The sequence below is a fragment of the Vicia villosa genome, unplaced genomic scaffold, assembly GCF_029867415.1.
Source record: "Vicia villosa cultivar HV-30 ecotype Madison, WI unplaced genomic scaffold, Vvil1.0 ctg.001778F_1_1, whole genome shotgun sequence".
Taxonomy (NCBI): Eukaryota; Viridiplantae; Streptophyta; class Magnoliopsida; order Fabales; family Fabaceae; genus Vicia; species Vicia villosa.
In genome coordinates, this window is record NW_026705723.1 from 329,157 (window position 1) to 352,027 (window position 22,871).

At 35.8% G+C, this 22,871-nt stretch overlaps 1 protein-coding gene across 1 annotated transcript; it reads left to right on the forward strand.

The window, feature by feature from the left end:
* Nucleotides 1–4,805: 4,805 nt before the first annotated feature.
* On the forward strand, nt 4,806–5,579 carry LOC131636544 (transcription factor bHLH162-like). The gene is made up of 3 exons (XM_058907155.1): nt 4,806–4,960; nt 5,094–5,410; nt 5,493–5,579. The coding sequence occupies exons 1-3, from the start codon at nt 4,840–4,842 to the stop codon at nt 5,577–5,579; spliced, it is 525 nt and encodes a 174-aa protein (XP_058763138.1). The 5' UTR covers nt 4,806–4,839.
* Nucleotides 5,580–22,871: the final 17,292 nt, after the last annotated feature.

Below are 22,871 nucleotides of genomic sequence, written 5' to 3' on the forward strand. Positions count from 1 at the left end.
ATGCAACATAGCTTTCGGTGACAGGACATGGTGACATGCATGTAGAGTAGAAGTAGGTGACAGTATATGGTTTCATGCATGCAATAGTAGGAGAAATCGTTTCGGACGCATGCGAACTTGCTGGAATCGTTTCAGACGCATGCAACACACAAGAACTATTAAGATGCAAACAGGTGGGGACCAGGTGGGGACCACCAAGTGGCACATCTACATATGCGCCAAATGACAAAGGAAACCCTAATTTTTTGAAAATTAGGGTTTCTGTTTTGTCCTGTAGTGAAGTTTTCCTGATGTCTCATATCGTCTGTGTTATGGACAATAAGATAGGCGTGCGACCATCTATAAATTAGGGTTTCTTATATGTAAAAGACTTCACACGCAAATTAAGGATGAGATCTCGCATTAGGCTAGATAACACGCATCGGAGATCAGAGCCTCCACCACCCGTGAAGCGGCTCGACTATCAACCGGAGTATCGTAGAAGGAATGGGCATGTCATATTCTCTCCCGTCAAACCTCCCATGCCGGTTATGTTTTGGAATATCCATTCCATGGACCAACTCAAGAGGACTATCCTGAGGTTTTTGGATGGGGAGTACAATCCCGTCGAAGAGATCAAAAGTATCAAGAGGCTTAGAACAAGGGGTGGTGTTGTACTTGAAAGGCAACGTTGGTGGGAGAATATGGAGGACGACATCCAATGCACTCGGATGATGGAGGACAGAGAAGACATTGTTTTAACCGTTGTAATTTCTTGGATGTCGTAGTTTATTTGATTTCTGTAATTTCTTTACCGTTCAATCAAATGCTCAACGCATATTTCAATGAATTGATATTTTATCGTTACAACGTCGTCAATAAATAAATAAGTTAATAATAATTAACAACAATATTTCCCGTCAAAAATAAAATATTATACAATATTTTCCCGCTAAAAAATAATTGGTAGAAGAGGTAGGCTCTTCTATAAATAAAGGTGTGTGTAATAGAGGTTGAAGTATCAAATCTTTTGTTGTTCTTACTTCCAATAGTTATAAATGGATTCAGTTTGGGATATAGTGTTTTTTGAGGAAGGAAGTCACATGAGGGTTTGTCTGAACCCACATTGGGATTTCAAGAGAATTGTTAGAGCCATCAACACCGGGTTTCGTCAACTGGATGGTCCAACCAGGAAAGTTAAACAAATAGATTATCGTTGTCCATACATTACATTGACGGATAATAACCTAGAAGGCACCTACATGTATTATTGGGATCGTGTGAAAGATGATGTGGATGTGGATCTAATGTTTTGGACACACAGTGGAGAAGTTAATCGAGGCGTTGAAAATCCACTTGTTCTAGCAGTAATACTTGAGTAGTTTAAATTGTGTATTGTGTATGATGTGGTCGTACACATCATACTTGAAAATCCTCTTGTTTTGTGTTATTTTATTGTTGCAATGTAATTTCGTGTTCTACCAGTTATTGTAGGGTTTTCCAAGTATATGTTGCAAACGTTATTATGGTGTAATTAGACCTTGGATCATTTAATTAAAATTGATGTGGTTGTTGTGGTTGTTGCAAACATTAATTAAGCTAACAAACATTTATCACTGTGCGTTTGTCTTTTACAATTAATTTGGAATCTTGAGACAGACATAGATCAGTGTGCGTCTGTATAGTCACATCATCTTGAGACAGACATAGATCAGCGTGCGTCTGTCTAGTCTCATCATGTTGGAATCTATTGACTGACTCTGAATTATACAATGCAAGGTTATAAGCATGATGATAAACAGTGCGCAATAGAGCATTATCTTATCCTATTTAAGACATCCAATATTTCTAAACATTACAACACACACAAACAATATTGCCTAATACCACCTGATATTACAACACCCAAACCCAAACACTAACCCAAAACAATGGCTTCATCTCCCCAATACCTGGTAAATGCCCATCTAAACGGTGAGACTTACATATATGAAACAACCGGTTTTCTGATGAGAAACACGGAAATTGTGCCATTTTTGTTAAGCAAAAGAGCCACTTTTACATCCTTCCATCAGCGACTTCAGGCTAAGATTGCAATGGGTCCTATTGCAAACATTGTCTACCAGTATCCTTCTTTCAATAACAACAACACCGTCAAGTTTTATGAGATGGAAATTGCAAATGACGAAGACCTCTAGAATATGTTTGCTAACCACGAATATTCTGGCTTCGAAACCATCGAGTTGTATGTTACTATACATGTTGAGATACAAGAACCTCATATTGTTCAATCGCAAGTTATTCACCCACCCGTTAACGAGCAAGAAGAGGTTGATGTCATAGAAGAGGAAGAAGAAGATCTGGAAATTGAATTTGACTACATGGTCAACGAGGAATCCGAAGACGAACAACACATGTCAGTGCCTCCAGCTCATGTGTACGAACCTCCAGCACATATGAGTAACTTGAACTTACAAGGTGACGAACCATCATCCGATATCTTCTTCACCCCGTACATCCAAAGTGACGATGAGTTAAAGGAAGAAGAAAAGTTTCCTTCTAAGGAGGCATGTGTTAGAACAATTAAAAATTGGCACATGGCGTACAACGTTGATTTTGAAGTAGATCGTTCAAACCTGGAATGGTATGTAATCATTTGTAAAAATCCAGAGTGTGGCTTCATACTGTTGGCTTCTTATAGGAAGAGAAGTAATGCCTGGGTCATAGGGTCGATTACACAACAACACACATGTGTCAACCCTAATACTTCCCAGGATCATACGAAGCTCAACGACGATCTTATCTGTCAGGAGATCTTGCCTCTCATAAGCTGTGATCCGTCTTTGAAGGTCAAAACTATTATCTCGCATATCGTTATAGCCTACAACTACACTTCATCTTACAGAAAGGCGTGGGTTGCAAAGACAAAGGCAATTGAAGTAGTCTACGGCAATTGGGAGGAGTCATACAAAAATCTCTGATGGGCACGCTTCCATTGAGAGTGCTTATAACAATCCAGCAAACTGATGGCATGACCCACCATCAACTCATGTGTATTGTATTCGCCACATTGCCCAGAACTTCATGCGGGAGATCAAGGATAGGCAGCTCAGGAAGGCCCTGGTCAATGCTGGTTATGCATTAACCCAACCTACATTCCAGCATTATCGGAGTGAGATTGTACTAACAAATCCAGATGCGGGAACTTGGATAGATAACCTTTCCAAGGAGAAATGGACAAGGGCTTATGACAAAGGCGTGCGATGGGGCCACATGACGACAAATCTGGTAGAATCCATGAATAGAGTTTTCAAAGGCATTCGTAACCTTCCAATCATTGCACTAGTGGAGGCAACCTACTTTAGGATGGCTTCGCTATTCTCAACGAGAGGCAAGAAGTGGAGTGATGTTAGACAATCGGGTCAATTGTTTAGTGATAGTTGCATGAAATTTATGCAAGAGCAATCAACAAAAGCAAACACTCATCAAGTAACTGCTTTCGATCGATTCAACCGCACCTTCAGTGTTCACGAAACAATTGACCACAACGAGGGTTTGCCAAGACAACAATATCGGGTTATGCTAGACGACCATTGGTGCGACTGTGGAAAGTTTCAAGCTTTCCGTATGCCTTGCTCACATGTCATAGCGGCATGTGCATTTGCACACCGCGACGCAATATCACTATTGTCTCCAATTTACAAGGCTCAGACATTGCTCCGAGTTTACAGTGTTGCGTTTCCAGTGGTAGCCAAGGAGGATTACTGGCCTGAGTATGATGGGGAGGTAGTTTGGCATAATGACGCAATGCGGCGAAAGAAAAAGGGTCGCCCCAATTAATAGTACGCGGATTAGAACCGAAATGGACATCCACGACAAAATGGAAAGAAAATGCAGCATTTGTCGTCAGGTGGGGCAAAATAAATAAAAAATGTCCTAGTCGTGGCTCGACCTCGTCACAAGTTTAATCTACTTTGTAATTTATTTTTACGACAATGTATCAATTTCGTTTACCACCTCTTGTAACCTATCTTTAGTCTTTCATCAATAAAGTGTGCTTTATTTAAAAACCGAAATCGACAACGCAAACATTATTTAGGGTTAATAAGAATTTTACGAAATCGATTTATCAGACGTTTTTACGAAAATAAAAGACCGGAATAAAAAACTTTGCGCGAAAAAACACAAAACGAATATATTTAAAAAAAAAAAACCCAACACATAGGAGCCAAATGTAATGGCGTCTATGTGTTGCTGCATGGCCTTATGCGCCAAATCATTTGGCAAGAAAATTTTTGCCCTAAATTTATAATGTATGCGCCAAACCATTTGGCATCTAGTACACTAATGCGCCATTTCAATTAGCCCATTCACCTTTCCGGTGTCTCAAACCTAGACACTTTAATAAATAATCTGAAAATTTGATTTTTTTTTTTGTATTTTTTTTAAAAACATGGTTATTTAAATTTTTTTTCGTTTTAAGTTGTATTAGGAAGGCTCAAATCAACTTTATAAAAACCCCTCTTTTTCATGTCGACAGTGGTACCATATATGAAGTTTCTGGACTCATTCTTTGAAACCAATAGAAAACAATTTTAACACATTTATCATATTCCATTACATATTTATAACTCCAAAAGTTGCACAATACTCTAAAAAAATAATTATTGTTACTATATCGACATGATTCCAAACATAGTGCCCCACGGCCACTATTCCAATGAAAACACAGCTTTAGTCAGTAGCATTTATATACATTCTACCTTTTTCTAAAACAAGACAAACCAACATTATATTATAAGAAGCATTCTTTTATAATAGTATAATCACTATTTCAAGATATTTTATTCTGGAAAACTGATGGAGAAAAACCCTAGTTCATCAAGAATTGACAGAAAATTCATTGAGAGCAATAGAAGAAAAGAAATGAAGAATCTCCACCACAAACTCAATTCAATTCTTCCTCATCAAACCTCGAAGGCTTCTTTCTTTTCCTTCTCAATTTTTCTTTACTCCCTTCTTCTTCTTCTCTTGCTTAATTTTTCATATGAATTATGCTAGAAAAATATAACACAATCTCTAGTGTTGTGTCACTGATTAAACTTATCTGTAACAGGCTATTTCGAGGCCGGATCGGCTAGAGGAAGCAACAACTTACATAAAGAAGTTACAGATAAATTTGGAGAAAATGAAGGAAAAGAAGAAGCTTCTACTAGAAGAAATTCAAAGGCAGAAGAAGTTGATGTTAAAATCTCCAAAAATTGAGATCCAACAAATAGGTTTAATCTTAGAGGTTGTTCTAATAACTGGATTGAATTCTCAGTTTTTGTTGAATGAAACCATTAGAATTCTTAATGAAGAAGGAGTTGATATTGTTAATGCTAGCTATAAAGTCAATGCAGATTCAGTTTTCCATTCAATACATTGTCAGGTAAATAATAACCCTAAATTGTTATTAATTTCCTTTAGTATGTATTATAGTTATTAAACTCTATATTTTTTATTGTTTCTAGGTACAAGAATTTGGCAATGAAAGTGCAAGAGTATATGAGAGATTGAAGAAGTCTATGCATGATTATCAGCCTAATGCATGTCTTTGATTTTACTATATAAGCTATTATATATAAATCTATAAATGTGTGCATTTTGTAATATTTATCTATATCAATGCTGCTGTTTAGATTCTGCTTTTTAATTTTATATAGAAGAAATGGAAAATATCTGAAGTCAAAGTTCTGACTTATATATATTATTTTAATATTGGGGAAAACTCATGTTTCATGCTAAATAAGTCTTCACCTTTCAATCATCATTGAACACTTGGCAACCTCAATTCTTTTTCTCCCCAACACACATCTTCTCTCTCTTATTTCAAATTTCAAATTTCTTTCACATTTCATTTTTCCACACTTTCTTACTTTCATTTTAATTTTTCCCCATTTACTTATTATCACAAAAAATATTAATAACCTATTTTTTTAATTTTAATAAAATTTAATATTTATTTATCTCACGGGTCACTATCAACAAAATATTTAATTTATTTTAATCAATCATTACACACTTTCTCTATCTTAATTAAAATTTCAAATTTCTCTTCACATTTTTTCCCACACTTTCTTACTTTCATTTTAGTTTTTTTCTATTTAGTTATTATCACTAAAAAAATAATTTATTTTTTTATTTTAATAAAATTAAAAAAAAATTTATCGGACGGGTCACTATCAATAATTTTCTTAATTTGAGAGATAATATTCTTATTTTTATAACGGGTCACTATCAACACGATTCTTTTTTTTTATGATTATTTAATACAATTAAATATATATGATTATTATTCATTTTACATTTGTATATAAATATATTTTATATAACATCAAATAATTTTTTTACTTCACGGATCATTATCAACACAATATTTTTTTATTTTAATCAACGATTCCTATTAATTGAGAACAAATTTTATTTTTAAATGTTAAGATTTCATTTTTTTTTATCTTCATCTTACAAATTCTTTTTTTATATGATTATTTAATTTTGAATTTATATAATCATTTTTCATTTATTATTAAACCATTCATTTTAAATTTATACGTATTTAATTAAATTTTATACAATATCAATTAAGTTTACCCGTGCGGAAGCACGGGTATCTTACTAGTTTTACTATATAAGCTATTATATATAAATCTATAAATGTGTGCATTTTGTAATATTTATCTATATCAATGCTGCTGTTTAGATTCTGCTTTTTAATTTTATATAGAAGAAATAGAAAATATCTGAATTAAAAGTTCTGACTTACATATATTATAGTAATAAGCTGGAAAACTCGTGTTTCATGCTTCTTCAAGCTTTGTAACCCTCGTTTCTTAATCCTAGCAAAAAGTCTCCCCTTATTTTGCAGTAATTTATTATGTTGATTCTCTTTTTCAAAATGAGAATTATGATCAAATTTATCACACTAAAAGCATTTAGGCATGTTATTATTAGAGGTTCTATTTGTCTGACAGAGTTTTTTGAAAAATTAAGCATCAGTTTTAGGTTGATATCTTAGTCCAACTTTATTATAAGTCCTTCTATAATGTTCAAGTTAATTATGCATTTGGTAAATTTATCAAGAGTTTTATGTGAATCGTCAATTTTATTTTTTAAAATTTTGCATTACACTTAAAAGATTTATTACTTAAATTTTTATTCTGGACTGGACCTGTGGTTGACTCAGCGTCGAGCACAGGCCAATCCACACCTACGTTGAGGACGTTCCAGAGTGCTGGCCCAGTCCATTAGGGCCAGTAAAAAGCATTTTCCCACGTCATCATCTGCTCCCCCACTCTTTGCAAGGAAGAAGAAACCATCTTGCCCTCCTAACGGACAAGTCCACCCACGAAATAGGGATCTCAGGGTAGTTGGCCCAGGATGATAAGCATGTGTTGCTCATCACTATGCACGTGGAAATCCTAGCAGTCATTTGTGATGGGCTTGGACTTTCAGCCCATAACAGAGACTATGACGGCCTTGTTCGCAGCACTCAACTACACCAACGCTATGGTCTATCAGCAGAATTAAAAGATCGGAGCACTAGATAAAGACCGCCGTTCACGCTCTCACCCACGGAGACAACAATGGTAGCACTCAACTACCCATAAGATGTTTGGTTTTTCTCTCTTCCTCTTTGTGTATTTATCTTTTGTTGGGTTTGTTTGTATATTTACTATGAACATATGTGTATTTATCGCTCATGGCATTGTATAAAACTTGCTTTACAAATCAATCTTGATGTTTTCCTTGATCTTTTTGTATTTATGTTTGGATTTGTGTTGTTGTGGAAATAGACATCACAAATCTTGATTAGGGAAGGAACTCTATTAGTTTCTAGATTTTAGAGATATAATTAGAGCTAAAAATCACTTGTGTATCAAAGCTTAATGCTTCAGTGTTTGAGTTCCAGGCGAGACATTGCCGATGTGAAAGTACGGTTTTTTTCACAACCTTGTGTTAGACATAACCTTGGTTGTGATACGTCTCGTCCGGTTGCAGAAATGGACACTGATGTGAGAGATACGTGTTGATTTTGAGGAGTATTATAGGTTGAGTACAGTTGGTTGATAGGTTTAAGTTTGTGACGAGTAGTGTATATTCGTGCCTGATAAGTTATTTTCTTCGAAGAATGTATTTATATTTTCTTGTTTATACCTTTTTACTTTAAATTCATTTTAACCAAAGCTCAGAAATGCGGAAACTATTGAACGACATTCTTTCCCTTGCACCAAATTTTGTGGATACGATAAAACTCGGAATACTTCCAAATCTTTTGATTGCCGCTTTAATGTGTCAACAAAATGGCGTCGTTGTCGGGGAACGGTGTTTTGATATTGAATTGCATCGCAATAGTTTCTATGTTTTTGAGTCTTGTATATATCCTATATATTGTATATGTTCACTTGTATATTTTCACTTGTATATGTTTACATATGAGTATACATTGTTGGTGAATGTTGGCTAAAAAAGTTGAAATCGGACGAGTTCTTATATTCAAATCTTCACTTATCAACTTGCGTATCCAACATTCACTTGTTTTTTCTTTATAGTTGTATTTATTTTTATACTTGTATATTTGTGTTTTATTTTATGCTTGTGTAAGTGTTGTATATATTTGTTCCTGTAACGTTTGTTAAGTGTTTTGGTTGGGACATTTTCTTTAGATTTGCGCGGTGAGACATCATCATGGCATGTCGAGAGGAGGTTACTTGTCAAGCACAAATAATAAAAGCGTCTATCTAACAACATAAAACAAGCGTTTATTGGGAGGCATCCCAACGGTTGTAAGTTGTGTTTTTTTTATGTTTTGTAACTGAGTATGTGCATGTGATTAACTGGAGGTGTGCTTGAAGGATCATATGCAAGTCTGATTTTTTTGCATTTTCCTGATGCCGTTAAGCGCGGTCTTTTCCCGCATAACGCTCTCACGAAATTATGCGTCACTCATTGGTTTATGCTGAGAAGTCATATGTTGTTCTCATTTTTCACCATTTTGCTGCACCCGCTTAGCGTACTAGAGTCTGCTTAGTGCGCCCTTGTTTTTGTGCGGCTGCTTAATGCGCTATGTCCGGCTTAGCACAGTATGCTATGCGCCAGTGGTGTTTTTGCTTCACTTGACCCTCCATTTTCCCATTTTCACCAAGGTTATTTAGTAGAAAAAATAGAATTATTTTCTAATTCTTTTGTTAGTTGTTTGTCATTCCAATTTTGATCTGTTAGCTTGAGTATTTTTGAGGTGATTTTCCAAGTTTGAGTGTTTCAACTTGCGGATGTATGGTAATTATATTGTTTTTAAAGTTGTATCAATCAACGTACTCGTTTATTGCTTTCTATAGCATAACCTGTTTAGAAAACTTATCGTTTGTATAATTATCATGTCATTCATTCTTTTACATTACTTGCTTGTTGATTGAATCACTTTAGTTCCCAAACACCAAATGCGAGGAAGCTTTTCATTGTACATATATGTTAGAGGCCGCAATCTTTGTTTTAAATGGATTTTATTGTGTTTATTCTATTATTTATGTTGACTGCACGAAAGCATGAAAAGGATCAAGGAATTTGTTTCATTTTGAGCACAACCATCCTAACCCAATAGTCAATTCACGTTGTGAGTGTGCGATTATTTGTTAACCCCTTTGAGTCTTTTTGTCAATATCCATGTTTCATTTGAACTTGATGCTTGAAAAAGAAAAAATGTGAAAAGAAAATAAAAAGAAAGAGAAAAAAAGAGAAAAGTTTTAAAAAAGAAAAAGAAAAAAGATAAGTGAATAATTGTGCTAATAAGTGTTGTGTTTGGTGTAACACTTGGGAAAGTAGAAGTAGTTTGGTTGAGATTTTGTTGTTTGAACTTTGTAGATTGATCACTGCCTTAGGTTTAGGTAAGTTTTTGTTTCATTTAGCTTTAGAAATTGCCCCCTGTTTGTTAACAAGTCACATTACAACCTTGAAAAGTCCTTGAGATTCTTGCTTTTGTATTTTCAATATGATTTTTGGATGAATGCATAGTTTAGTCTTTTATTTACAAGATTGTTGAATGAGTGTCAAAGTCCCTCCTTTTTGCTAGGTGTGATTCATGATTGAGCTTGTTTTGTTTTAGAATGTTTGGTATGATTTTGTACTTAGGATTCATTTTGTTTACATGTTGTCGTTGTAGGATTTTGGTAAGTATTACTTTTTTGTGCATTTTTGTGTTAAATCATAGATTTGTTTTTTTTTTCGAAACTTGTTTATTCAAGATTCATTGATTTATTACTCTTGATTCTTTAAGTTGATTGATTTTTGTTTAAGGACAAACAAGTTTAGGTTGGGGAGAGTTTGTTAAGTTCCAGATAGTAGTTATTTTTTTATATAGTTTTGCAGCACTTATCGACTTTTTTTCCTTTACTTGTGAGTGAATGCGTATGTTTTTGTTATATTTGCAAATGTTACGTATTATTTGAGTTTTCAATTCATTTATGTACTGTTTGATAGTTTTCAATCATTTTATAGGTATTAGTGCATATTGGAGCCTCGAGTAATAAAGTGTCGAAGACGCGACTTCAAATAAGCAAATTTTCAAGAAAATAATGACTGAGACCGTTTAGCCCAAACCCCGGCACGCTAAAAATCACTTGTGTATCTAAGATTAATGGCGTTGTATAAAACTTGCTTTATAAATCAATCTTGAAGCTTTCCTTGATCTTTCTGCATTTATGTTTGTGTTGTTGTGGAAATAGACATCACAAGTCTTGATTAGGGAAGGATATCTGTTTGTTTCTAGATTCTAGAGATAAATTTAGAGCTAACAATCACTTGTATACCAAAGCTTAATGCTTTTGTGATTCAGTTTCGCGCGAGACATCATCGATGCAAGAATACATTTGTTCTTGCAACTTTGCGTTAGACATAACCTTGGTTGTGATACAACTCGTAGGTGTTGCAGAAATGGCCACTAATGTGAGTGATACATGATGATTTTGACGAGTATTGTAGGTTGAGTACAACTGATCGATAGATTTTAGTTTGTGGCGAGTAGTGTATATTCCTGTCGGATAAGTTATTCTCTCCGAAGAATGTATTGATTTTCCTATTTATACCTTTTTACTTTTAATTCATTTTAACTCAAGCTTAGAAACGCGGAAAACATTGAGTGATATTCTTTCCTTCCATCGTTCTCTGTGGACACGATAAATCCCGAAATACTTCCAATCTTTTTCTTGCCACTTTACTGCATCAACACCTCCACACAAAACAAAGATTCGAACACGGCACTCGTCGCCACGCCGTGACGACATCCCTTGATGAGTAAGGCTTGACCGCTCCCCGCTTTATTGCTTTCTTTCCAACCTTTGAATCATGTTGTTATTACTTTGATTTGAATCATTACTTCATGATTTGATTAAAAAAACTCATTATTTTTGTTAGTTTTAAAGTGTGTCTACCATCTAGCACCAATTTCTCTTATCTCTTTTGTTATGACTATGATATATAGAGAGTAACACAAAACTAATAGAGTCAGAACATCTCTCTAGAAATTTGTGGTAACACAGTCTCTTGTAACATTGTTGTGTGTTTTTGTAATAGAGCAAAAAATTAAGAGAGTGAGTTGATCAATCAATTGATGGAATTGATCAATCTCTAAACATTCACCAAGAACCTATAAACCCTTTTTTCCAAGAACCTTTAGAGAACCACATGTGTTTTCTTCATTCGCCGACACCTATCTTATTGTCGATACCTTGTGATCAACCTTCTAGAATGTGGAACTTGTGAGAATTAGTTTTGAGTGAGAGATTATTCAGATACTATTCATAATCTTAAACCTTTGTCAAGAACCATGGTTGTGGATCTCCACCTCTAAATATTGAGTGTGAGAGGTAAACTAAAGGTACATTAGGGAATCTATAAAATAACAATTGTACGAAGACTCTTATAAGAAGGAAAAGTAAATAGTGGAATTTTGGCTCAAACCTTACTAGTTGAGGTATCAAGAGATTGAGTACTATTTATTGGATTTGAGACTTCACACACAAGGGGGCGGTGTGAATTGTATTGTTTGAAAAAAATTAGGTTTTAAAAACTTTTGGAAAGTCCAATCAGAGTTTAAAAATATTTTCAAAAATTAAGCAGCAGAAAGTAAAATGCATAAATTAAATAGTTAAGGAAAGAAGAAGAACACCGAGAATTATATAGTTTAAATCAAAATCAACTTAGTCCAATCCCCAAAAATTAGTCTTGAGAGTTTCCAATAAAAGTTGAGAGTTTTTAGTAGAAAGGCTTATCAACCCCCTTATGTAAGGAAATGATGGTTGATCTTCAACCAAATATTACAAGACAATAGATATGGACGTTTGTGTATTTTCTTCAATATATTGTTGAGATTAAGGGTGGCAAACGGGCTCTCCCGCCCCGTTTAGGTCCTCCCCACAAAAGCCCACAAAAAATGGGGCGGAGCATGCACAATTAAGGGTGTGGGCCTAAAACCTTGCCCCACCCTGCAAAATAATGAGGACAAGATGGGAAATGCTTGCGGGCTTTGCAAATTTTAGGCCTAAAAATGTAAAATTTTATGTAAATGCATGTGCCCGCAAAAAACTGGGTGGAGCGGAGCGGGGCAGACATATTAGAGGTTGCGAGCCTAAAATCTAGGTCCGGCCTACAAAAAAATGCAGGCAATACGGGCATGCCCAACGGGCCGAACCCGTTTTGCCACCCCTAGCTGAGATTAAAGTGGCCAATCTTCCTTCTTCATGGTGGATTGAAGATGTTAGTCTCCTTTCCATGAACCAGGACCTTGCAGCGGTTAGTCTTCAAGTTCCAAAATACATGATCTCAATACCTTTGGTTTAGCAGAATAAACGAAACAACCTACAAGAATTTGATCGGGCTAATCTCTAACCTATGAATATTTTAATACCAGGATAATTGATAGAAGCCAAATTATACATATATTTGTTCATAACTGTGAGATATTGGATCGAACTCTTGAAGGGTATGAAAACACTTAGAAGGGGGTTGAATAAGGGATTTTCTTGCTTTTAATAAAAATCACACGATATTTTTATCCTAGTTCGTTTAAACACAAACTACTCCAGTCCACCCGTCAAGGTGATTTCTCTCTCAACGAGGACTTAATCCACTATAACCAAACTGATTAAACTGCACAACCAACAGGTGTGACTAACAATACAATGCACAAGCCAACTGATCGTGACTAACACCTCTAAGACAAACTAGTCCTAGACTTCTTGAGAAATCTGACCGAACTGGTCTCTCAAGGAACAATCCTAAGTAAGAACTTCTCACTATAGTGTTTTTGATTGCTTCTTAAAAGATTTATCACAGAGTGATATTTCACTAATTTTAAGTACAATGAGTATGAATGAAATAAAATATGAATGAAGTATTTTCTTCAACGTGAGAGTTTTTCTTTGAGTTTTTCTTTTTGCATGCATTCACCACTTTGTTCTTTTTCAAATGATCTCCTATTTATAGCTTTAAGAATTTGTCCGTTGTATTGATTTTCTAATAGAGCATTAAATGTTGCGTGTCTTATTTTTGTTTTTGTTGTGTGTTTGCCCTTTGTATTTATTTATCCAACGAACTGCATGTGCTTTTTGTTTCTCCAATCTTTCTTGGAAATTGTTCCATATGAGTGTTTCAGCCGTCTTTTAATCATTATGTTTTTAACGGTATTCTATCTTGTATCAGAACTTTGCATTTGTGACTTTCTTCATAACTTCTATCAGCATTTGTCTACAACGATTGGTGCATTCAGAAGTTACTTCATTAGAACTTCAGCGGCTTTTCCTTTCAGCATTTGTTCAGCTTTATATAAAGTTCATGTTCTGATGGTACTTGTATTAGAACATCTTCTGAAATGAGAAACATATAATTAGAGTACCACATTTACTTATACAAAATTTATTTAATTGTTATCATCAAAACACTAAGATATGATTAGAACCAAACTATGTTCTAACAATCTCCCTCTTTTTTATGATGACAAAACATTTAAGTTCTGATCAGAAATTTTGTATATAAGAAGACAATCTTGCCCTAAGATATATAATCTCCCCCTAAAATAAATACTTAGAAAAAATTTTAGAACATAACTTCCCTGAGTGTATTTTTCTCTCCAACGTATTTCTTCAGAAGATTAATTATATTTTCTTTTCAAAGAGCTTCTTTAGAAGATCTGTATGATATTCTTTCAGAATATTCTATTCCTGCAACTTTTAGAAAGAAGTACAATTTTCTCTGTACACTTGTTAGATGTTTGAGACTTAGTCTCATGAGTGTTAATTTGATCAGAATATCACTTTCTCCCCCTTTTTGTCTTAAATCAAAAAGCGTAAAAAGTTAAAACATTCAGATAAAACCTAAAAGGATGTTCATAGATAAAAACAAGTTCAAGACAAACAACAAGGATTTAAAAAAAATAACAAAGAACAGTAAAAAACACAAAAGACGATGTCAGAAGATCTTAAACATGAACTCAGGTTTTCGGGGGACAAGAGACAGCAGAAGGTTCTTGATTTCATTTGTAGACTCCCCTTGCTTAATCATCCAGAATTTGATTTCCTTGTTGGTCTCGTTCTGCTTGTCTAATCGTTCCTTAACCTCTGCATTCTCCTTATTTAATGCATTCACATTCAGTGTTTCAAGCACAAGAGAAGTTGGAGCAGATGTCGAAGCGACGCCAGAAGTTGCGACCATAAGAGGATCATAGGTTGAAGCAGTAGCAGAAGTTCCAATCATGAGAGGAGCAGATACAAACTTGGAAACCAAGGAGTCAACATCTACCATCAAGGTAGGTACTTTCCTAGCAGGAGTAGCCTTGGGCACATAGACAGGAAGTGGTTTCAATAAAACAAGAGAACAAGAGTTTTCAGCATCTTCCGTATCCATAGGTTTAGAAGGTGAATACCAAGGAGCCTCACTAATCTGTTAGAACAAGATTTGTTCTTATCAATTATCTTAGTTTTGATGATAACAATAATATGAATTTTGCTTAAGATAATATGGTACTCTAATCCAATGCAATTTCCCCTTCAGGAAATATATAAAGAGTACGCATAATTCAGCGCTCAGAAGTTGTGTCTCAAATGGTTCAGCATGCAACATCAGAACATGGTCTGGCAAGACATCAGAAGATGGTCGAAGCAGAATCAGAACATGGGTCTATGGAAGCATCAGAAGAACATGAGATCAGAAGCACTGAAGATCAGAAGATGGTATCACGCAACAGAAGCACTTCAAGGTCAGAAGATCAGAAGATGCTATGCACCAAGCTGTTTGACTCTGATGATATTCAAACGTTATATTCACAAACATCAGATCAGAAGGAAGTACACGTGGCAGACTACGCTGACTGACAAAAGGAACGTTAAAGCTACTAAAGGCAACGTCAGTAGACACAGCGTGAACAAGGCTCGAGGTAGTTGACAAAAGCGTATAACATTAAATGCAATGCTGTACGGAACACGCAAAGCATTAAATGCACTCAACGGTCATCTTCTCAACGCCTATAAATATGAAGTTCTGATGAGAAGCAAGGTTAACGATTCTGCACCAAAACAACTTATATCAAACTTGCTGAAACTCTGTTCAAATCTAAACTCAGAATCTTCATCTTCATCAAAGCTCACTACATTGCTGTTGTAATATCTTAGTGAGATTAAGCTTAAACTGTAAGAGAAATATCACAGTTTGTGATTATCGCTTTTAAGAAGCATTTGTAATACTCTTAGAATTACATTAAGTTGTAAGGAACTAGAGTGATCGTGTGATCAGTATACTCTAGGAAGTCTTGGCAGTTGGCTGAGCAGTTTGTAACTAGAGTGATCAGGTTGATCAGAATACTCTAGGGAAGTCTTAGGAGTGAACTAAGCCTAGAGTGATCGTGTTGATCAGTAGACTCTAGAAAAGTCTTAGAGGGTATCTAAGCAGTTGTTCCTGGAGTGATCAGTGTGTGATCAGAAGACTCTGGAAGACTTAGTTGCGGACTAAGTGGAAAACCATTGTAATCCGTGCGATTAGTGGATTAAATCCTCAGTTGAGGTAAATCATCTCTGCGGGGGTGGACTGGAGTAGCTTCGTTAACAGCGAACCAGGATAAAAATAATTGTGCATTTTATTTTTATTGTCCAAGATTTATAGTCACACTTATTCAATCCCCCCCCTTTCTAAGTGTTTTTCTATCCTTCAATTGGTATCAGAGCGCCGGTTCTAAGGTGCAAGCACTTAACCGTGTTTAGAAAAGATTCAGGAAGAGAAAAACGCTTCAGTAAAAGATGGTTGATGAAAGTGAAAAGTCTACACCTACACCTGCATCTACATCTGGCTCTGCCGAGCAATACAACGGTAACAATGGTTATACTAGACCGCCGGTATTTGATGGTGAAAACTTTGAATACTGGAAAGATAAACTGGAAAGTTACTTTCTGGGTCTAGATGGTGATCTATGGGATCTTCTGATGGATGGTTACAAACATCCAGTAAATGCTAGTGGCGTAAAGTTGTCTAGGCAAGAAATGAATGATGATCAGAAGAAGCTTTTCAGGAATCATCATAAATGCAGAACTGTTTTGCTGAATGCTATCTCTCATGCTGAGTATGAGAAGATATCTAACAGGGAAACGGCCTATGACATATATGAGTCCTCGAAAATGACTCATGAAGGAAATGCTCAAGTCAAGGAGACCAAAGCTCTAGCTTTAATCCAGAAGTATGAAGCCTTCAAGATGGAGGATGATGAAGACATTGAAAAGATGTTTTCGAGATTTCAAACTCTGACTGCTGGATTGAGAGTTCTTGACAAAGGATACACCAAGGCTGATCATGTGAAGAAGATCATCAGAAGCTTACCCAGAAGATGGGGTCCTATGGTGACTGCATTCAAGATTGCAAAGAATCTGAATGATGTTTCTCTGGAAGAGCTGATCAGTGCCTTGAGAAGCCATGAGATTGAGCTGGACGCAAATGAGCCTCAAAAGAAAGGTAAGTCTATTGCATTAAAATCCAATATCAAGAAATGCACTAACGCTTTTCAGGCTAGAGAAGAAGATCCTGAAGAATCAGAATCTGAAGAAGAAGATGAACTGTCCTTAATCTCCAGAAGGCTAAATCAACTCTGGAAGACCAAGCAAAGGAAGTTCAGAGGCTTCAGAAGTTCAAAGAAATTTGAACGTGGAGAATCTTCTGATGACAGAAGATTTGACAAGAAGAAAGTCATGTGCTATGAATGCAATGAGCCTGGACACTACAAGAATGAATGTCCAAATCTTCAGAAGGAAAGTCCCAAGAAAAAGTTTCATAAGAAGAAAGGTCTTATGGCAACCTGGGATGAGTCAGAAGATGATTCAGAAGATGAGCAGGCTAACTGTGCGCTGATGGCGACAGAAGATGACAGATCAGAATCTACATCAGAATCAGATTCTGAAGAGGTATTTTCTGAACTTACTAGAGATGAGTTAGTTTCCGGTCTAACTGAACTTCTGGAACTCAAGTCTCAAATTAGTCTCAAATACAAAAAGCTGAAAAAGCAATTTGAATTTGAAACAAAGAAGCTTGAGTTGGAAAATTCTGAATTAAGAGAAAAACTTTTAAAATTATCCAATAATGTTGGATCTCCTTCTGATTCAGAAAAATCCACTCCTAGTCTAAACCATATTCTGAAAGAATATGATTTAAGTTTCAGGAAGTTCTTATCTAGAAGTATTGGCAGTAGTCAGCTAGCTTCTATGATATATGCTGTGTCTGGAAACAAAAGAGTAGGCATTGGTTTTGAGGGTGAAACCCCATACAAACTTGAACCTGTTGATGAAATGAAACTCACATACAAGCCATTGTATGATCAGTTCAAGTATGGCCACTCTCATGATATTAGGCACACTTCACATGCACAAAGTTCTCACATAACACACACCAAGAAGCATGTGACACAACCTAGGAAATATCATGAAACTCATATTAAAAATTATCATGCTGTTCCTCCTATTGCTTATAATGTCAAACCCAAGTTCAATCAGAACTTGAGAAAATCTAACAAGAAAGGACCCAAGAAAATGTGGGTACCTAAGGATAAGATTATTCCTATTGCAGATATCCTTGGCTGCAAGAAGGACAAAGCACAACATGTCATGGTACCTGGACTCTGGATGCTCGCGACACATGACAGGAAGAAGGTCTATGTTCCAAGACCTGGTGCTTAAGTCTGGAGGAGAAGTCAAGTTCGGAGGAGATCAGAAGGGCAAGATAATTGGCTCTGGAACTATAAAGTCTGGTAACTCTCCTTCCATTTCTAATGTACTTCTTGTAGAAGGATTAACTCATAACCTCTTATCTATCAGTCAATTAAGTGACAATGGTTATGATATAATCTTTAATCAAGAGTCTTGCAAGGCTGTAAATCAGAAGGATGGCTCAATCCTATTTACAGGCAAGAGGAAGAACAACATTTATAAGACAGATCTGCAAGATCTTATGAGTCAGAAGGTGACTTGTCTTATGTCTGTTTCTGAAGAGCAGTGGGTCTGGCACAGGAGATTAGGTCATGCTAGTTTGAGAAAGATCTCTCAGATTAACAAACTGAATCTTGTCAGAGGACTCCCTAATCTGAAATTCAAATCAGATGCTCTTTGTGAAGCATGTCAGAAGGGCAAGTTCTCCAAACCTGCATTCAAGTCTAAGAATGTTGTTTCTACCTCAAGGCCATTAGAACTCTTGCACATTGATCTGTTTGGACCAGTCAAAACAGCATCTGTCAGAGGAAAGAAATATGGATTAGTCATCGTAGATGATTATAGTCGCTGGACGTGGGTAAAATTCTTGAAACACAAGGATGAGACTCATTCAGTGTTCTTTGATTTCTGCATTCAGATTCAATCTGAAAAAGAGTGTAAAATCATAAAGGTCAGAAGTGATCATGGTGGTGAATTTGAGAACAGATCCTTTGAAGAATTCTTCAAAGAAAATGGTATTGCCCATGATTTCTCTTGTCCTAGAACTCCACAGCAAAATGGAGTTGTAGAGCGAAAGAATAGGACTCTGCAAGAAATGGCCAGAACCATGATCAATGAAACCAATATGGCAAATCATTTCTGGGCAGAAGCAATAAACACTGCATGCTATATTCAGAATAGAATCTCTATCAGACCTATTCTAAATAAGACTCCCTATGAATTGTGGAAGAATAAAAAGCCCAACATTTCATATTTCCATCCTTTTGGATGTGTATGTTTTATTCTGAACACTAAAGATCATCTTGGTAAGTTTGATTCCAAAGCTCAAAAATGTTTTCTTCTTGGATATTCTGAACGCTCAAAAGGCTACAGAGTATACAATACTGAAACATTGGTTGTAGAAGAATCAATCAATATCAGGTTTGATGATAAGCTTGGTTCTGAAAAACCAAAGCAGGTTGATAATTTTGCAGGTTATGATATTGACATATCAGAAGTTGTTGAGCCAAGAAGCAACGCATCAGAAGCAGAGCTTCTCAGAAGCAAAGAACCTGAAGATCAAGTATCAGCTTCTCTGGAGGATCTAAGTATTTCTGAAGAACCATCTGTCAGAAGATCATCCAGACTCATCTCTGGTCATTCAGAAGATGTCATTCTTGGAAAGAAGGATGATCCAATCAGAACAAGAGCATTCCTTAAGAACAATGCAGACTGTCAATTAGGTCTTGTATCTTTGATCGAGCCAACTTCTGTTGATCATGCTCTAGAAGATCCAGACTGGATAATTGCTATGCAAGAAGAACTGAATCAGTTTACAAGGAATGATGTTTGGGATCTTGTTCCTAGACCAGATGGATTCAATATAATTGGTACAAAATGGGTCTTCAGAAACAAGCTCAGTGAGAAAGGTGAAGTGGTAAGGAACAAAGCCAGACTGGTGGCTCAGGGTTATAGTCAGCAAGAAGGGATTGATTATACAGAAACCTTTGCACCAGTGGCCAGGTTAGAGTCTATTCGTCTATTAATTTCATTTGCCACTCAACATAACATCACTCTTTATCAGATGGATGTTAAGAGTGCCTTCTTAAACGGTTATATAGATGAAGAAGTTTATGTCCATCAACCTCCTGGTTTTGAAGACTCTATGTCTCCGAATCATGTGTTTAAACTAAAGAAATCATTATATGGATTGAAGCAAGCTTCCAGAGCTTGGTATGAACGCTTAAGTTCTTTCCTTCTAGATAATGGTTTCACTAGAGGAAAAGTGGACACTACTCTCTTTTGTAAAACCTTTGAAAAGGATATTTTAATTTGTCAAATATATGTAGATGATATTATTTTTGGAACATCTAATGCTACACTTGGAAAGGAGTTTGCTAAGTCTATGCAGGCTGAGTTTGAAATGAGCATGATGGGAGAACTCAAGTATTTCCTTGGAATACAAATAAATCAAACATCAGAAGGAACGTATGTTCATCAAACCAAGTATGTGAAGGAACTTCTGAAGAAGTTTAATCTTCTAGACTGCAAAGAAGCCAAAACTCCTATGCATCCAACATGCATCCTAGGTAAGGATGAGGTAAGTAAGAAGGTAGATCAGAAGTTATACAGAGGTATGATTGGATCTCTTCTATATCTGACTGCTTCTAGACCTGACATTCTGTTCAGTGTTTGCTTGTGTGCTAGATTCCAATCAGATCCTAGAGAATCTCATTTAACTGCTGTTAAGAGAATTCTAAGGTATCTGAAAGGTACTACTAATGTTGGTTTAGTTTACAGAAAATCTAAAGAATACAACTTAGTAGGATTCTGCGATGCTGATTATGCTGGAGACAGAATTGAAAGAAAAAGTACTTCAGGAAGTTGCCAATTTCTTGGAAGTCATTTGATCTCTTGGTATAGCAAGAAGCAAGCAACTATTGCTCTGTCAACAACAGAAGCAGAATATGTCGCTGCTGCTGGCTGTAGTACACAGATGCTCTGGATGAAGAGTCAGTTAGAAGATTATCAGATATTTGAGAGTAACATTCCTATTTTCTGTGATAATACTTCTGCTATATGTTTATCTAAGAATCCTATTCTTCATTCAAAAGCTAAACATATTGAGATTAAACATCATTTCATAAGGGACTATGTTCAGAAGGGTGTTATATCTTTAAACTTTGTTGATACAGACCATCAATGGGCTGATATCTTTACAAAACCCCTGGCTGAAGATAGGTTTAAGTTCATTCTGAAGAACATCAGTATGGACTTATGCCCAGAATGAGAAGATGAGAAGTTCTTATGTATGAGTAACTTCTGAAATGAACATGGATTATTTTTTATATATCAGAAGTTCTGATTAAAATCTTTTAGAAATTATGATTCGGTTATTACTAACGTTTCATTGTCTAAGTTGATTCAGAACCTCTTTTAAAGCAAAACAGCTGTTACGTTTTATCTCGGGATGGTAAACCTGTCATTACTATTCGTGGATAAACGTGCGTGCAGTTGAAGGGACACCGACCATAGGTAACTGTGCTAGTCACCTCATTTGTCTTTATTATCTCTCCTCACGTCACGTAACATTAAATGCTTTTCATCATTCGTTTCATTTTATTTCCTTTTAAATACTGTTCAAACTCTTCTCTTTCCCTCTCATCTCTCTTTATCTCTTTGCATTTCTTCATCAAGCTTTTTCTCTCTCTCTTCCATATCAACCCTACTTGTTCATTTTTCTGCAAACCCATCATGAACTCTTCATCAAGCCCAGGAAATAATGAAAATGATCAAAACAACAAAAGGAAAGCTGTTGAAACATCACCTTCCAAACCCAAAAAGATCAAAATCACCTATGATCCTCTCAAGGTGAATCCATTCGAAGCAATGTTGTCTGGAAACTATTCTAGACGTGTGTTTCATCCTCCTGGTGAAAGCCCTCCATCATCTCCATCTTCTTCCTCATCTCTCGACCTTCAAGTCTCCCTGATCCCTCGCCTGAAAGCCCAAGAAGCAGTCAATGAGGCGTTTCACTCCTTCATGGCATGCTGGCTCAAACGGTGTCTTAGCTAGGGTCCTAGGATTTGGTCTTAGTAGTTTTATTTTCCTTGATTGTTAAACACCTTCTTGTAATCCTTTTTGATTATCAATGAAAAACTTTCTTTGTTTTACATTCCAGTAAATGTTTTCTATTTGTCGTTTTATGCATCTGAATCTTTTTAAATATTCTTTTTGATGTTATGACAAAAAGGGGGAGAAGATAAATGATAAATGATTTGATTAAATCTATCAGTTGCTGGGTAAAGCTCCCACACATTCACTAACAAGAACTGCAAGTTCTATATGGTTTAAGTGTTTTGCAGGTACAGAGAAGTGAAGTAAATCCTCAGAAGCAAACACCAGAAGCAAAACCATAAGAAGCGTTATTTTGTAAAAGGAATAAGCTCTTGGAAACTGAAGCAAGCTGAGTGCTGTCAAGCTTCAGGAATCAGAAGCACGATCAGAAGCACTGATAATAGAATTTGAATATCATTGTCTATCCTGTTCTGACAAAATTCTATTTGCTCTGATACATATAATGTTATGGCTCTGATACATTATTTGCTCTGATACACGTTTTTAGCCTAAATGCTCTGATACATTTGGCTCTGATACATATCATGTATTTGAATATACATTTTATGTTCTAACTCGTTCATGCTGACTTTTGTCGTTTAGTTTTTGTTCTGTAACATTTCAGGATGTAGAGATGCTCTGATGATGCTCTGGTACATTCAACAATGTTCTGATACAAATCTAGCATGAAGTGATGTTGGTAGACATTCAAAGTTCTGAAGCTATCCGAGGGAAGCAGAAATCAGAAGATGTGAATGTTCTAGAAGATCCAGAGAACTCAAGTTCTGAAGCTGTCCTGAATGGAAG

Bases quoted from the DNA above. Each gene is read 5' to 3' on its own strand.
- LOC131636544 (XM_058907155.1), top strand. From the start codon at position 4,840: ATGGAGAAAAACCCTAGTTCATCAAGAATTGACAGAAAATTCATTGAG. The intron at 4,961-5,093 runs CTTCTTTCTTTT...CTTATCTGTAAC, and splicing joins TCCTCATCAAACCTCGAAGG to AGGCTATTTCGAGGCCGGAT. The intron at 5,411-5,492 runs GTAAATAATAAC...TATTGTTTCTAG, and splicing joins TCCATTCAATACATTGTCAG to GTACAAGAATTTGGCAATGA.